A 15,494-nucleotide genomic window follows, 5' to 3' on the forward strand; every position below is an offset into this window, starting at 1 on the left:
AGTTACTTCCCAAATACCTCCACACACTCGGCTGCAGAGCCAAGCCCTCCAAGCCTGGGACACCAGTGTGAGGTTGTCAGGACAACATAACCAGCCACCCAAGGCACAGGTGTTATGCCGCATCTCCAGTTCCATGATCTCATGCTGCATTTTCCAGGCAGTCCCTGCCTCTTTGAGCAGAGTTGCTCACTGTTTCCCCTCTCCTCCTCGCTGTCTCATGCACAGCCTCGGGGCTCTCCGTGCTTGCATATTATTTTGAGCTTGTGTTGAGCACAGACTTGTTTCCTCACAGATGCTCTTGGGAATGTGCAGAAAAAGCCCGAGGCTTCGTGGATACCTCCCTGCACAGCCCCTCCTCTCCCAAGCAGATACGATTGCATCTGTATTGCAAGGAGCAGAGGCCAGAGAGCCAGAGCTGCTGAGGGCCAGCCAGTTTCAGAGCCCTGAGCTGAAACGCCAAAGCTCAGCTCTCCAGAGCACCAGTCTTGTCTGGGCTCTCTAAGAGTCCTGAATAAGGTTGGTCAGGAGCAATTGGTTGGGGCTCTTCGCCTCACTCAAGACCACCAGATTGATAGGGCTGCAGAGCAGCGCCTTCTGGGGTTCACCACCAGCTCCCCACGCCTTTGCCACGGGGATTTGCCTCCTGCTACAGATTCACCCTGCCCCGAGACCGTGATCCAACCCACCAGGCATCCCTCTGAAAGAGCCCCCTGTTCTCGGGGTCATCAGAAGAGAAATCTGATCTCCCCTCTGAAGCGGCGGCTCCGAGGGCCCGGGGCACTGGGAATCTGCTGCTCTTCACCGAAAGTGCTGCGGGTATTTGATCACTCCCAGTGTTTTGACATGGTTTGCAGTTGGATACGCTCGTCCTCAGCCTGTGAACTTAGACGTGTCAATCAGGCAAGCACATGTCAGCCTCCACATCAGTGTCTAGGAGGTCTACAGCCGACAAGATAACCTTTTCATGACCAACACAGTTGCCACTTAGAGGCATGGAGACAAGAATTTGGTCTGATCTCCAGCAAGATAAGAAGATGTTATTCACCTTTTTTACACCTGAGGAGCTTCTAACCCTTTTCTTCTCTTTCCATCACAAGTCTTCACCGTTTTATAATGAGTTTTTTTGTTCTTTTTTCAAATAAATTTTCCATGCAGATGACCAGCAGTGAAAGAAAAGACTTAGCAAATGCAAGTAACAGCTTTGGACAGCTGGTGTTACCTGGGGTCTTGCTCACAGACCTACAATAAAGCCAAGGCACTGGTCCTCAGTGGTTTGAGCCCTATCATGTGTCACAAGACGAGCATTTTCTAAAGATGGGTGACATTTAGTGCCCAGAAGAGTGTCAATGTAGGTATCAAACATCTGGTAAATTATTTTGCTGTAGAAAGGTGACAGGAACAACCAAAGCTTTGGCATTTTCTCACCAAAACAAAAACAAAAACAAAAATAAAAACACACACACAAAAAAAAAACCCACCAAAAAACTCCACACCACCCCAACAAACCACCCAGATTTTGTCACTTCTCATGTCCAGTTCCAGGAAAGGACCCTGTCTATGTCTCCTTTGGATTCAGGCCTACCTTCCTACATGCAGTGACATGACCCATGGGTGTGGGCACATGAGAAACTCTCCTGTAGGTTCTTCCCCCCTAGGACATGCCCATATCACACCAGAAAGCAGCCCCCAAACACCCAGGGCAGCAAGAGGCTGCGGAGGTGCCTGTGACCCAGGCTTCCCACATGGGTGTGTCCCTCCTGCACCAGGATCTCTGCTGGGTTTGGGGGCTGCTCCCACCCACACCCAGCTGGCAGGAGCTAGCACAGCTCTGCTGACTGCAGTTACATGCTGAGCCAGACCACTCAGAGCAAAGCAAGACTCCAGCCCTTCACCTGGAGGTGGTTTTCCTAGACAGCAAGGTCACATCTTTCCTAGAAGGTTGTCAGGAAGGTCTCCTACGTCTGTGCACTACAAGTCTTCAACAAACACCTAAAAACACCATCAAGACTCGAATATCCAGCTGCAAACCCAGCCAGCACTGGCCAATGCCATCTTGATTTTCACTCCAGGCTGCATCTGCCACAAGCTCCTGAGTCGTCCATTCACAAAGAGCAAGTTAATTAACATAATATCACTCAGAGCTGGCTGCCTATCAGTATCATCTAATCAGTGTCCTCAACTGACAAGTAATCTCTGACTTGATCTCTCCTTGGCCACTGAAGAGATCCTGAACAGAAGCAGCTTTGTTTGGAGTCACTGGAGACACAAAGGTCAGCTCCCAACCCGCTCCTGGCATTGCCCTTGCTTTGGAGAGCAAGGTAGAACCAGTTTTCATGTCAGACCTTGCTCTTTTCTTCCTGCCTATGACAAGAAGGTATCATCTGTCCCAGGGAGCCACTCCCCAGCTGAGAATGGGCTCAGACATGGAGCACAGCATGGCAAGGCAGCCCCACAAAAGGACACCCCAGGGGGACAAACCAAGGGACACCTGACAACCCAGTCATCCGCCATGTAGTGACTCCCATCACCTGCAGAAGATAAAGCGCAGCCAGTTTTCCTTTGCCAGGATCCATCCACACCCTGAAATAAGGAACAGGAGGATATGAAATCCAGATGACAGGAGGACCCACATCTGCTACTCCATGGCAGGATTGCAAACTGGGCTCATGTTCGGCCTGTGTCAAGCACAGGGCCAACTGGCAGAAGAACAAGTTTAAAACCATGAATTCTCGTGATTTTGCTAGACAAAAATCTGCCCTCATCCATAGTTCTGATCCTTTCCCAAAATTACATACTCTATATAGTAATTTTATACACATACCCACATTTGCATCAAGAGACTGTTATTATAGGGTGTCATTACAATTTTTGCAAGATTTTAAAAGTAGGCAACCAGTCTGTATGACATGAGGGTTTTTATTTGGGGGAAGCAATTTAGCAAGTGTAAATTTGCAGCAGGGCTGATGGAAAACCAGATTGATGCACCTGAGCATTTTTCAAACAGGAAATAGCTGTGGGTGGGGAAGACAAACCTTTTATCTTTAAAACATTAATAATAAACCCCCACAAATTTAAACATGATGTTTTAAGAACTATCCAAGTGAGAGGAATCTTTGAGGCAGTTTTAATAACCGTTCAGGGAAACCTATTTTTGCATTGCAAGCCTGGGTGGTGTTAACTCAGCCATTGCCCAGAGCTGATCCTACAAATCATGCTGGTTTCGTGGCCACAGCAGCTCCTCCACACCACCTATCATCCACCTCTCCCAAATCTGCCCTTTTTTCCACATAGCACCAGCCAAGTATTTCTTTCTCCAGGACCACCAAGCCCAGTGTCAGAGAAACCTCAAGCCAAAATTTCCCCAACCTGTCCACCACAAGACAAGCCCAACCCTTTCCCCTGCTGCTGTCTTGAAACAGAGCAAAACCCCGAACCAGTCCAGCCGATCCAGGCTGCTCTTAGGGCTGCTCTTTATTTTACAGCTTGGAAGATAAAAATGACAGGTTTTCTTCTTACAGTCATGCCATTTCAGAATGGCTTTTTTTTGCAAGTTGGATTTAGAAAACATTTCCTAACACGGGAATTGCAGAGCAGGGACTGGTGATGGGCGGGAAGGAGCACACCATGTTTTGAACAACTCAGAAAATGAGCGGTGGATCCCCATTTGATGGCCTATTTGTGGAATCTCTCCGTGTCTGGGAGCTGTGGTAAGAGCAATTCCTTTTGGAAAACACCCACCCATACCTTTCAGGCAGTCCTAACATGGGTTACTCATGGTCCTAACATGGAGGGCTGGGGCACACAAAGTGCTAGTCCAGGTGAGAGCTTGGTGAAGACCCCCAGCAAGCCCCTCTCTGCCACCTTGGGTGGGGGCCAGAAACAGCTGTCTCACCTTCCAGACCCACCAATCTCTGTCTGTTGGCCACAGAGGACACTCCAAGGGCCAGTTTAATCCCAGACCACAGAATATGAGGAGGCCTTGGCACAGATTGCCCAGAGAAGCTGTGCATGCCCCACACCTGGAAGTGTTCAAGGCCAGGTTGGATGGGGCTTGGAGCAACCTGGTCTAATGGAAGGTGTCCCTGCCCATGGCAGGGTGCTGGAGCTGGGTGGCCTTTAAAGTCCCTTCCAACCCACACCGTGATGGGGTTTATATCTATGATTTCGTGAATATTCAATATGGAAAGCTCATTAAGCAAAAACTCCTCACCACACCCTACCCAAGACCTTTCTGCCTTTGGAGACGATCAAACCCTTCCCCTCTCCCAGTCAAGAGGACACAACCACGCAAGAAAACACCAGGCGCTTTTTTTTTTTTTTCTTTTTTTTTTCTTTTTTTTTGTTTTTTCAACAGAGTTTTTTTTTTTTTCCTTTTTAATTTCAGCTCGGTGCGTGATTTCTGACAGTGCTGCCAGCATCTCCCGCCGGGTCAGCCATCTCCAGACCCTGCTACTACATTCAGTGTCAGACCGGACGGCGGCCACCCGCCAGTGCTCTGAGCCTCACAGTCACTTGCACATCTCTACGGGGTCGTCTCTTACACCATTTGTGAACAGCAGCACAAAAGGACACAACGCATGAAAACGAGAGTGGGGATGAGGTGAGGGCCAGCTGAAGGCTCAGCCCCAAGGAGAACTTTCCCCAGGTTCCCACAGGTCTGGCAGGGGTGAAGCGGAGCACGGGGTGGGTGGGAAAGGCAGGGCTGTCCCTCCTTTCTGCTTCCCCTGAGGGGTGGGGGACTCAGGCTGCAGTGTTTCCCAGTGCCAGGACACCAGCTCACACCAGCCTAGCACCCGGATTTGAGGAAATGCGATGGGGTCGCTGGTGGAGGCGGGCTGGGCCCTGCTGGGGAAGGAGAAGGTCATGTGGAGAAGCACAGCAGAGCCCCAGTGGGCTGGGATGTCCACCATCCCCAACATGTCCACCCCACACTGACCTGCTGGACACATCCAGCAGTGGGACAGGACCTGGCCACCACACTGCCTCCATCAATCTGCTGGCAAAAAGCAGGTTTCTGGACCCAGCTCTGCTCTGTGTTTCAACTGCACCTCAAAACCACTGGGGCAACCTGAGAATACCAAAAATAACCAACCCCAAAACCCAAACCTGTTGCCTGAAATGAACTGATGTTCCTTCCCTGCCACTGGGCTTTTGCAACCTAAACATAACGTTTATAAAAAGTAAAATTATTTCCTCTTATAACTTAAGTGCATTGAGTATTTCCTTAAATATGGTTCACACTGAAAATAAAGTTACTTTTGCTGTACAGTAAATTTCTGATAGACTTAGAAATAAACTTTCTGTTGATACAATCTGGCAGGTGTGGCCGTGCAGTGCAACACTCCCAGCCACACGGCTCTGCACGCACACACGTGCGTGCCCACACACACACACATCCACACACACAGCCCTGTCCTCGGGGACAGGGACAATGTTAGGGGTTTCTAGCTTTCTATTTTCGCGTGGGAACATCTATCTTAAAAGTCCCTACGTTTAAGCAGCGGGCACTCAAACCGGTTGAGGGAACAGAGGGGGGAAAAAAAACCCCAAGCCCTGCAGCGACACTTCCCCCTCGTGCTTCTCCAAAGCGTTGTCAGCTTTTCAAATTTCAAAGCCCTGCTGATGCCGCAGGCTTTCCCCACGAAGGTCGGCAGTTTGCTCTTTCCAAAGGTGGGATACAGCACTGGGATGCTCCCACAGCCGAATCTCCCTCCCCCCTGCCAAAACCAAGAAAATTTGTGTCCCCCGTCTGAAATTTGAAAATCCACCAGCCAGCTGCAAAAGCCACTCCTGTCCCTAATCCTAGGCTCCTAAGAGAAACATGAAACTAAGCATCCCATAACTTAACTCGCTCCTTGGGAATCCCAAGCTACAACATTATTTGACGGCATCATCCCAGCAGTGTTGCTCCCCTCCCTCCTGACCCCGGGAGCTCTGCGGCCCCTCCCGGGGGCACCACGCTGCGCTCAGGAGGTGAAGTAGGAGTTCTGCATGGAGTACAGGTGGTCGATGGGGTTTCCCACTCGTGCCTGGAGTGGCCCTGCATCTGCCGTGCCGAGGAAGCAGTCCCCCAGGTTGCTCAGTGAGGTATCATCGCTGTCCAGGTCGTGAAAGAGGGGCTCGGCACCTTGGGAAGCAAGGGAAGGACAGAAGGGGTTCAGAGCCTGCTTCTTCCTTGACAGTGCCTGGTACCCCCAGCTTTTTGTAGTGATGCCTTAGGATTTCAGCTTTCATATTTTTCAAATCCTGTACTGCCTTAGTGTACAACTCTGAACTCCATATAGAGTGTTAGCTACTGTCTTCAGGTTTTGGTCAGACAAAACAATCCCTCTAAGCCTGAAACTCCAGGACACCTCATGTCTCAGGCCCCAAAAAGTATAAACAAAAGTGAATTATGGGGGAGCAAACTGGGGGTGTATGACTTCATCAGCTGAAGCTGTAATTGGAGGATTATAAATGGACCAAACTTAAAATTGTCTGAAAAACTCATGACCATCACCCATTTTGTCTGCCCTTAATGTACCTGAAGGCCCTTCATTAAATATATATCCACCTTTTACCCTTTTAACTTTGGCCTCTGTTTTTAGGTAAGCCCAAACAGTAGCATAAAAGGTATTTAGGGGTGAGGGGACCCCCACTACAACCCAGCATCTCTCTGAAGGACAGCAGAAGGCAAAGAGGCCCATCCCCCAGAGCCCTACCATAGGGGTGCATGTGGTCTCCGGGCATCTGGGGCGGGGTGAGCCCTTGCCGGAAGGGGTCGGAGCCGTAGACACCTTGCTCCATGCCCAGCAGCTGCTGCGGCGGGGGCAGCGCCGTGTAGGGGTTCAGCATCCCCTCCAGCCCCGAGCCGCCGCCGCCGCCGTTCGTCTGGGCTGCAAGACAAGCTCAAGGTAAGATCAAGCAGTCAGGCTGCTGCTTTTTGGCCAGCAGGGGGGGAAGCCTGGAGAGGGCAGGGAAATGGGGAAACCCAAATTGTGGTGAGGGTACCTGAGCTCAGGCGCTGTGTGTTTTGCTGGTCCTGCTGCTGTTGCTGCTGCCTTCTGGCGAGTTTCTTCATCTGGGAGAGAAGAAAGGGAAAAAAAAAACCAGAATGAAATCATCCCCCCAGCCAAAGCCAGGAGCGAGGGAGCCCCAGCAGTGGATGCTGACAGCCCTTGTACCCACCTTTGCTCGCTGGTTCTGGAACCAGACCTGCACCACACGGACACTCAGCCCTGTCTCTGCTGCCAGCGTCTCCCGCACCTGGGACAGAAGAGTGACAGTGGTGTCTCAGCCCACTCAGCTGTTCAGGGGGACTTTAGGAAGGGGCAGACCAGCCAGGGTAAGTCCATGCTCAGCACCCAGGACATACCCAAGAGCTAGAGCCAGCTGGGCACGAGCCCTTCTCCCCATACCTTCCTGCAGGGCTTGGAGGAGACCTCAAATGACGCCTTGAACGCCCTCCGCTGTTGCGTGGTCAGGATGGTCCGAGGCCTCTTGGGCCGTTTGTGATCCTTCCCATCCTCAGTACCCTTCCCCGAGGCCTGGCCCAACTTGCAGATGCTGTCCTCATCATCACTTTTGCCTAAGGATGCAAAAAAAGCAGGTCCTTTACGGACAACAGGCAGACACACCATCTCCCGCGTGGTCAGGTTATTATCTGAGAGATTTAAAACTAGCTAGTGTAAGTAGGGATCTTGTTCTGAGTATGTGTGAGAGAGAAGCTGAGGCTTGGGAGTGGCTGCCCCATGGCAGCTCAGAGAGTGGGGGAGGGCTACTGCCACAGAAATCTGTGACTACTCAGCCAGCAGATGTGCTTTTGGGTTCCTCTTTTCCCCAACAGTCTGAGCAGCTGCCATGTGAAATCCTGGGACAGCTGATTTTCTCTCCACCAGAACCAGATCTCTGCCTGCTTCACAGGCATTTCCAGCCAGGCAACAGCTGGGGACACATCCGGACAGAGACACACAGGTCACATCCACGTGAGGGGCCAGCAGTCGTCCAGCACCACTGTGCCCCTGGGGCTGTCCCCCAGCCCAGGTGGAGACAGAGATTGGGTCTCTCTGCTCAGGCAGACCAGGCTGGGGGAGATCAGGGTGATGGGTGAGCAGAGATGCTCAGGGAGGGACACATGTTAGCCAAAAGCCTCTCACAAACACCTCCTGATCTGCTCTGCCACAGAGGACATCTCCCTTTAGAGCACAGACTTTTCTTCCTACATACAAGGGGCACTTTCTGCCTGTTATTTCCCTCTTTCTGTGGGGTTTTAGATCTCTCTGGGCAGAAACCCAGGATCTTTTAGCCCTCACCCCTCAAGTACTCACTGTGATGTGCTGCTCCCCTGCATTCCCAGGCACTGAGATGTATCTCCCTGCTGCTCTCCACCACTCAGGGCATGGAGCTTCTGGGTAGGAACTGCTCCGGGAAAGTGGACAATGCCTCTTCCCAGCTTTTCTCATTTACTGCATCTCCACTGCTGATGACCTTGCTTGCTCAGCCCATGTAGAGAAGGGCTGTGATGCAGGTTTGACAGCACCTTCCCTCTGGCTAGCTATAAATCACTTACAGCCTTTTCCAGAAAGTTCCTGCACTGTTCATCTGGGAATCAGTAATGGAGCCGAGGTGCTGGTTTGATATGGATGTGGGCTCTGCAAGGCTGTGCTTGGCCCAAGTCCATCCCAGGGCTGCCGTGGCTCTGGGAGATGGGGATGCACCAGGGAGTGTGAGCCCTGGCTCAGGGTTATTCATGGTGAAAAGGGGCAAACCCCATGGCAAGAGCCCATCATGGATCGTACACCCCAGAAAAGTTTCAATCCAACACCAGCCTAGGTGGGAACGAGGAAAGATGGGAGCAGATCTCCAGGGAGAGGGAAGGCAAAGATCCCAGTGGAGCAGCAAGAATGCTCTCAGGCACCAGTTACCTCTCCTCTCCACACTGCTAGGCTATCTGCTGAGTTCCAGCCAGTACAGAGACCTTCCCAGTTTGTGGGCTGGGAGGGATGGGACAGGGACAGCTCTTCCTGCTGACAGTCCCCAAGCAGCTGGGAGCTGGGTTTGCCCCCTGGGAATCAGAGCCTTGCTGCTGCTGCTCGAGCTCCCTTCTTACTCACAGCACATCCATCACATTCCTACACCAACAGGAAAGACAAACCGCTGTTTTCTTGAGTGTCCCAGCCCGAGGGATGCCACCCCGGAGCAGGTGTAAGAACCCCAGCGAGGGGAGGCCCAAGCTGAGGGGCCTCTGATGGCTGACGGGGCTGAGCACTGGCTGCTGCTGCCGCCTCCTTCTCAGTGCCAGGTCCCTGCTCTGCCAAGCTCCTGCCTTTCCAGAATGCTGAAGGAGTTTAATTTTGATGGAAAGGTAGAGATTTTTACAAACCGTGGGAGAAGGAATGTCAACTGGTGCCTGAACCCGTTTCCACCCGAGCACGGGGTCAGCCCCCCACTCCCCTCCAGCCCAGGAGGGGCAGAGCCCAGCACTGCAGAGCCTCAGGCTCATGGGCTCCATCAAGTCCATGACGCTCAAAACCCACTCCAAGGGGGAAAACCCGCTCAGAGCAGCCTCTCCAAGCCCTCCCCCCTTGCCAACACCTGCTCCCCAAATCCCTTCCAGTGTCAAAGGGAAAGAAGGAAAAGTGAAGCCGGATTTGGCGGGGTATTACTTTTAATTAACTCTCCCTTTCAAGCCTTTCCCCACTGAGGACGGGGGGGGGGGAAGAAATTAATGAGTGTCTGGGGCTGCCCCTGACGTCACCTGGGAAGGGGCCGGGGCGATGGATATTGTGCGCCGTGCCCTCGGTCCGACCTGCCGAGCCCACATCCCGCCGCCGGGGCCGGGACATTCCTCGCTCAGGAGGATTTAGGGAGAGGAGAAACGTTAGGACGCTTTTAATTGGAAAGCAGGGTCCTCTTTCAGAGGGGCTTGTTTACTTAGGCTGGGCGGCGGAGGCTCGGGGGAGGCAGTAATTGAAGCGAGGGTTTGGGAGATTACAGACAACATATGGCTCGCTTTTTTATCTGCGCTTTCTCATAAAGTGGCCCTCGGTGTGAGGCGGCCGGGGGGAGGCCGGGAGACAGGGTGGGGGGCTTCAAAGCAGCCGTGGGGGGAACTGGGAAGAGGCTGGACGAGCTCATCACATGCTGCTGGGTGAAGAGCATCCCGGTGTTGTGTCGGAGAGGGGACACCACTCTGCATCTCCTGGCACAGCAGTAGGGTCTGGGAGGGATGCAGCAGGAGGGGGAGAAGCCACCACACGCTGAGCATCCACGGGGAATGTGTACATGGGCTGTGGGGAGATGGGGAGGGCCGAGACCCCCCAGTCACAGGCTGCCAGGCCATGTCAGGGGCTTTGGGTTAGGTTTCTGACCAGCCAAGGGGTTGCCTTGCCCTTTTGACTCCCGCTCTGGCCCTTCACATCCCTCAGGTCTCAGCAGGAGTTTCCACCAAAATAAGTCTTTCCCCTGGAGGCTTTTGCTAAGCTCTTGGTTTGGCCGGAGCTGCTGACAGTGGGGCTGGACCACAGGCTGATGAGCGGCTGGGGAGGAAAAGCTCCCCAACCTTTCCCCAGCTGCCCTTTTCCCCCACTAGGAACAGACCCAAAACACTGTGGCTGATTTGCTTTCTCCTTTTGCATGACATCTCCTCATTGGTTCCTATTTTAACTGAAAAGGATTTGTATACCCCAGAGGAAAAAATAGTAATTCTTCGATCAGTTAAGGACTTTCCCAGGGCTAAGGGAAGAGCCAGCATCAGTGTGCTGGATCCTCCTGCACTCCTGCCCCTCCAGCTCCTCCAGGGCTGCACCATCACTCACCAGCTCCCCCCAGCCACCTCCCTCCTCCCACGGACTCACTCTAATTTTTAAACATCCCCACCGTTAATTGCAAGGAGGACTTTTTTTGTCCTGAGCAAGCAAGGTTGCAGAGCTCACACAGAACCCACACAGGCAGTGATGCAAGACAGATGGGCTTTCACTGCAGAGGAGCATGATACTCAAGAGAAATACAGGCTTCGGGCAATTTTTGGTCCCTATCTACAAAAACCATCCCCATCCCTTCAGAAATCTTCTCCCAGCTACAGCACAGTGACAGAGAGCATCAGGCTTTGCTGTCACCATGCTTCATACCTTAACAACACACTCCTAATCTTGATTTCTACTTTTTTTTTTTTTTTTTTTTTTTTTTTTTAAATCCAGTGCTTTGCTCCAGCAGGGAAGAGACAGAGACAGCCCCACTTGGTACCCCCCACAGCTACTAGCAGCCCTTTCCAGAGTAGGGAATTTCAAAGGTAAATCCTTTCCCTCCACAAAGCAGATTTTTCCCCAGTGAGGGATTTTAAGGAGAACTGAGAGACTGGTGAGGAGCAGGGCTCTGTGGGGATGGTGTTATCACGAGGATTTTGGCTAGGAGATAATCATCAGATCATTTTCACCCTCCCAGTCCCCAGTGCTGGGCTTTCTTACTAAATTTGTCTTCCTGGGAAATATTCGAGTTAAATCTGCATTGACTGCAGATACATATTTTAATGCTGGTCTGATGCTCTGGGCAACCTAACCCGGCTCTGTCACCCTGGCTGGAGCAGGATGCCGACCCCTGCCCACTTACAGCCACAGTGCCACCTCTCCTGCAGCCCCCCCTCGGCTCTGCAGTGTCCCCACAATGTCCCTATGATGGGTCAGCATGCTGGTTCCAGCCATCAGCTGCCTCGGAAGCTGCTGGGGACACAAGGTTTGCAGACTCCCTGCTGCCAGCTCATGTTTCACCTCCGTGCCTCAGTTTCCCCTTGTTATTAAAAGCGGTGACTACAGCAGAAGCAGCTCACTTCTTGTTCTCAGCCTTTCCAGAGTCCCAGGCAGGGACAGCGAGGCACAGGGGAGGGACAAAGGTGTAGCCAGAGGTAGTCAGTGGCCAGCTCTCCCTTCCCACATCTGAGGAAGCTGCACACCCCTTGGGCAGCATGCTGGTGGCTCTGCAGGCCAGGAGCACAAACCATACAGAAACGAGCCTTATGAGGTGGGAATGTCCACAGAGCACACTCCAGCCCTACAGCTGATCTCCCTGCTCTGACCTCACCATCAAGGTGTCAGAGCCCGGCTGGAAGACCCAACGGTGCTCACAGAGCTCGTCCCCTCAGACCAAAGGGCAGAAGCTCAGGGCACCGAGCCCAAAGCTCACCTCCAGACCCCCCCAGGGACCTCGGAGCGGGACCAGCCAGGGAGACGCCGGGCGCCCCTTACCAGAATCCGACAGAGCCGGGCTCACCAAGCTCAGCAGCTCCCGCTCCTTCTCGTAGTCGCCCTTACAGAGGAGCTGCCCTTCCTTCAGCACGAACTCGTCGCCCTTCTGCAGGCGCCGCTCGCAGACGCAGCAGCAGAAGCAGTGCAGGTGGTAGACGCTCTTCTGGGCGCGCATCACCAGCTCGCTGGGCGCCACGGCCTCCAGGCAGCCCGCGCACTTCACCGCAAACAGCCTGCAGGACAAGCAAGGGGACAGCCCCTGTGACACCCCGCGGGTGCTTGGGACAAGGGTGGGCTCCCCATGGCGGGGACATGGGCCATCAGCGTGCTGTGCTGCCCCCTTGGTGTGTGGGTTGCGTTGAGGGGCTGGGGACAGCGGTGCTGGCAGCCCACAGTGACAGGGGACTGCTGCTTTTGGGTCAGCTTTAGCCGTTCTGGGGCTTAGCGGGTGCTTACCATGAACGTGGGCAAGTGATGAAGACACTGACACCCAGATGCTCCAGTGACAGAAAAAGGTATCAAACTCAAGAGCCCAGGTACCACCACCACAAGACAGCACCACTTCCACATGGGTTTTATCACATGTCACTTCCCTCCAGCTCATGCCTAGACCCAAGGAGATGCTGGAGACAGCAGTGGGGTCAGGGAACTCATCTGTGCCTCTCCACCAGCACCCACAGAAAGCAACCCCACCCTCCCTCACCCACAAACCACCCCATCCCTCTGGCCTGGGTCACCCCATCCCCACTTGCAAACACCTCAGGAATGTCTAATGTATCATAGAAATCTCCAAGACAGCAAAATTGGGGTTAAGGCCAGTGCCAGACTGAAGACTTGACGTGTCAAAAGGAAAAGGAAAAGCTCAGCTTGTTCCTTGACATTGATGTGACAGCATTTGAGGCATCCCTAATTAAACTGTTCCCAGGTTTCCAGACTCTGGCTTTAGATTTAAAAGCCAATAATACCAACAACAGCAATAACATTTTAGGTTGGAACAGAGCTTTTCCTTCTCTGAGTTTAAATGTCCTACTGAGAATGATCCATGATTTACAGCTGGGGAAAACTGAGGTGAGGAGAGTGGAGGTGGCAGCATGAGAGTTGGCTTCAGAAGACTTGGAGGTACCTGGAATTAATCTTAGGGCCAGATATTTTCAGGAAATAGGATGACCCAACAGAGATGTTTGAAGGTATCAAACCAGAACCTTTTTGCCACATCCAGATATTTGAGTTCTTGGCTTCGACATCATACAGAAAAATCCCCCACTGTTTACCCAGGCTTGTCCGAAATATCTGTGGGAACTGGACATTATTATTCCCCTGTCTTGGTGACTTTGGCCCAGAAAGAGAAGTCAAAAGTCAGCACACATCCTGCAGAGGTTACCTCCGAGCTTTCAATCCCATCTTTTTTTTTCGGCTGTTACAAAAACCCACATAAGAAATGTGCTGAATCAGCTCCATTCTGACGAGCAGAGGATCAGATATTTGCAAAACCCTCTCGGGAAAACCATCAGAAAATGGGGATCATTTGAAAAAGTGCTTACTCCCCCCCAGGTTTTCCCCAAACAGTGCTGGCAAGCACGAGGGTCTGGTTCAACACTCTCCCCATGCCAGCCAAATCCTGGGCATGCTCTCAGCAAAAGGTGGCATTCCCAAGGAAGTAGGAAAGGGGTGTTATAAAGCTTTTATAAAACACTATCATCACCACAGAGAGTGGGAAATCATCAAATAAAATGTAGAGGTTAGGGAGTTTATAATTCCACATATTGCCATTAGTAGCTTTAATACTATTTAAATTTAAAATTTAAATTTAATACTTAATTTAAATTTAAATTTAAATTTAAATATATTTCTACATTCAGCTTTACTTCCCCAAGTCTACCTACAACTGCCATCCCCAAGAGGTATTCCCAACATCCCTATGATTGCCCTGGGAAGAGAGGGAATGTGTATTCCCTTGAAAGCATCCCTTCTGGAGGGTCATTTTTCTCTCATTCCAGTTCAAACACACACTGGCTTGTGTTAATATTTCTGTAGTCGCTTCATCTTTAATTATGTCTCTTTTATGTCAAAGTGGAGGCTATTTGTATTCGTCTGGCAACACATTCTCATCCTGTTTAAATGATGTTTAAGCCCTACCTGTTGGGATTACCAACTGCTCTCAGTAATAAAATATTGATAAGATATTTCATTACTGCCATCTAATCTCCAGGAATAAATGTGCCCAAAATTTGCTTTCGACGCACTTGTTAGAGAGCCACAAACCTTTGCCAACCAGACACAAGCAGCACCAACCCAGCAGTGGATGTTTCCAAGCCCGAAGCATGTTGCACAGCAGGAAGGTGTGAGATTTAGGTAAACAGCTGCCTGGTATCAGACACTTAAAGCCATCCTTAGGGCGCTTAACAAAGGACTTTATTTCCAGAGCAGCTCCCATTGAAGGATGCTGCTCAGTCCAGGTGTCTTTCACTGCCCAGTGCAGGACTCCCTCCATCCCTGGGCAATGTGAGCTGCAGAGAAATCCCCATAAAGCCTCTTCCACAGTATGAAACTACAAAGAGCTGCATATAAACACACAAGAAACTGAGACTTCAGGCACTAAAAGGTCACAGGTAGAAAAAAAACAACAAGATTTACCACAAGTAGAAATGGAGGGAGAGCAAAGGGTCTTGTTGGTGTCCCAACTCCCTTGAGAACCAGACTGTACCAGCTGCTCTACAGGGACTGGGGAATAACAGCTTGCATGGATAACCCCTCACACAGATAACCCACACACATGGATCCTGCCCTTTGGGGATAACCAATTTTTGTTTTTTTTCCCAAAAAATTTTTGTGTTTGGTTTTTTCTCAAAAAATTTTTGGGGAAAATTTTCTTGCAGCACCAGCTCTAATAATTAATTTAACACTTTAGCCTGAGTGAGACACACCAGCCTGGATCCAGAGAGGTTTCCCTCCATCTCCAGGACCTTCAGTTCTATGTTCAGCTCTCTCCTACTTCACTTACAGGATCTAAGGGATGCTTTAGTTCTCAGCAGGGCTTTTTTCCCCTCCATAGTCTGGGGTTCCAAAGCTAAGTCAGGCCTGACTGGCAGCACTGGGTTTGTTTAGCCAGGTGGGAAGCTGGCCAGGGCACCAGACAGGGAGACCTGCTCAGCAGCTTGGTGGAGAACCAGGCTGCCACCAGCCGCTCAGGAAACACCTCATTGAAGCACTGACAGTGAGCACTTGTAAATAAAACCAACACACTCAACTTAGGAGGAACTGGAATAAAAAGATAGG

The 15,494-nt window shown here is 51.5% G+C and overlaps 1 protein-coding gene across 2 annotated transcripts in view; it reads right to left on the bottom strand.

The window, feature by feature from the left end:
- Nucleotides 1–5,718: 5,718 nt before the first annotated feature.
- The window catches only part of LMX1A (LIM homeobox transcription factor 1 alpha), a 41,439-nt gene continuing 31,663 nt past the window's right edge, over nt 5,719–15,494 (bottom strand). For both annotated transcript variants that reach the window (XM_066325552.1, XM_066325553.1), the window contains exons 3-8: nt 12,219–12,451; nt 7,398–7,567; nt 7,168–7,245; nt 6,991–7,060; nt 6,702–6,875; nt 5,719–6,127 (exon numbers count right to left, since the gene is read on the bottom strand). In XM_066325552.1, coding sequence (XP_066181649.1) covers nt 5,967–6,127; nt 6,702–6,875; nt 6,991–7,060; nt 7,168–7,245; nt 7,398–7,567; nt 12,219–12,451 — 886 coding nt within the window. In that variant the 3' untranslated portion in view covers nt 5,719–5,966. The remainder of the gene's footprint in view (nt 6,128–6,701; nt 6,876–6,990; nt 7,061–7,167; nt 7,246–7,397; nt 7,568–12,218; nt 12,452–15,494) is intronic.

Source organism: Sylvia atricapilla, chromosome 9 (genome assembly GCF_009819655.1).
Source record: "Sylvia atricapilla isolate bSylAtr1 chromosome 9, bSylAtr1.pri, whole genome shotgun sequence".
NCBI lineage: Eukaryota > Metazoa > Chordata > Aves > Passeriformes > Sylviidae > Sylvia > Sylvia atricapilla.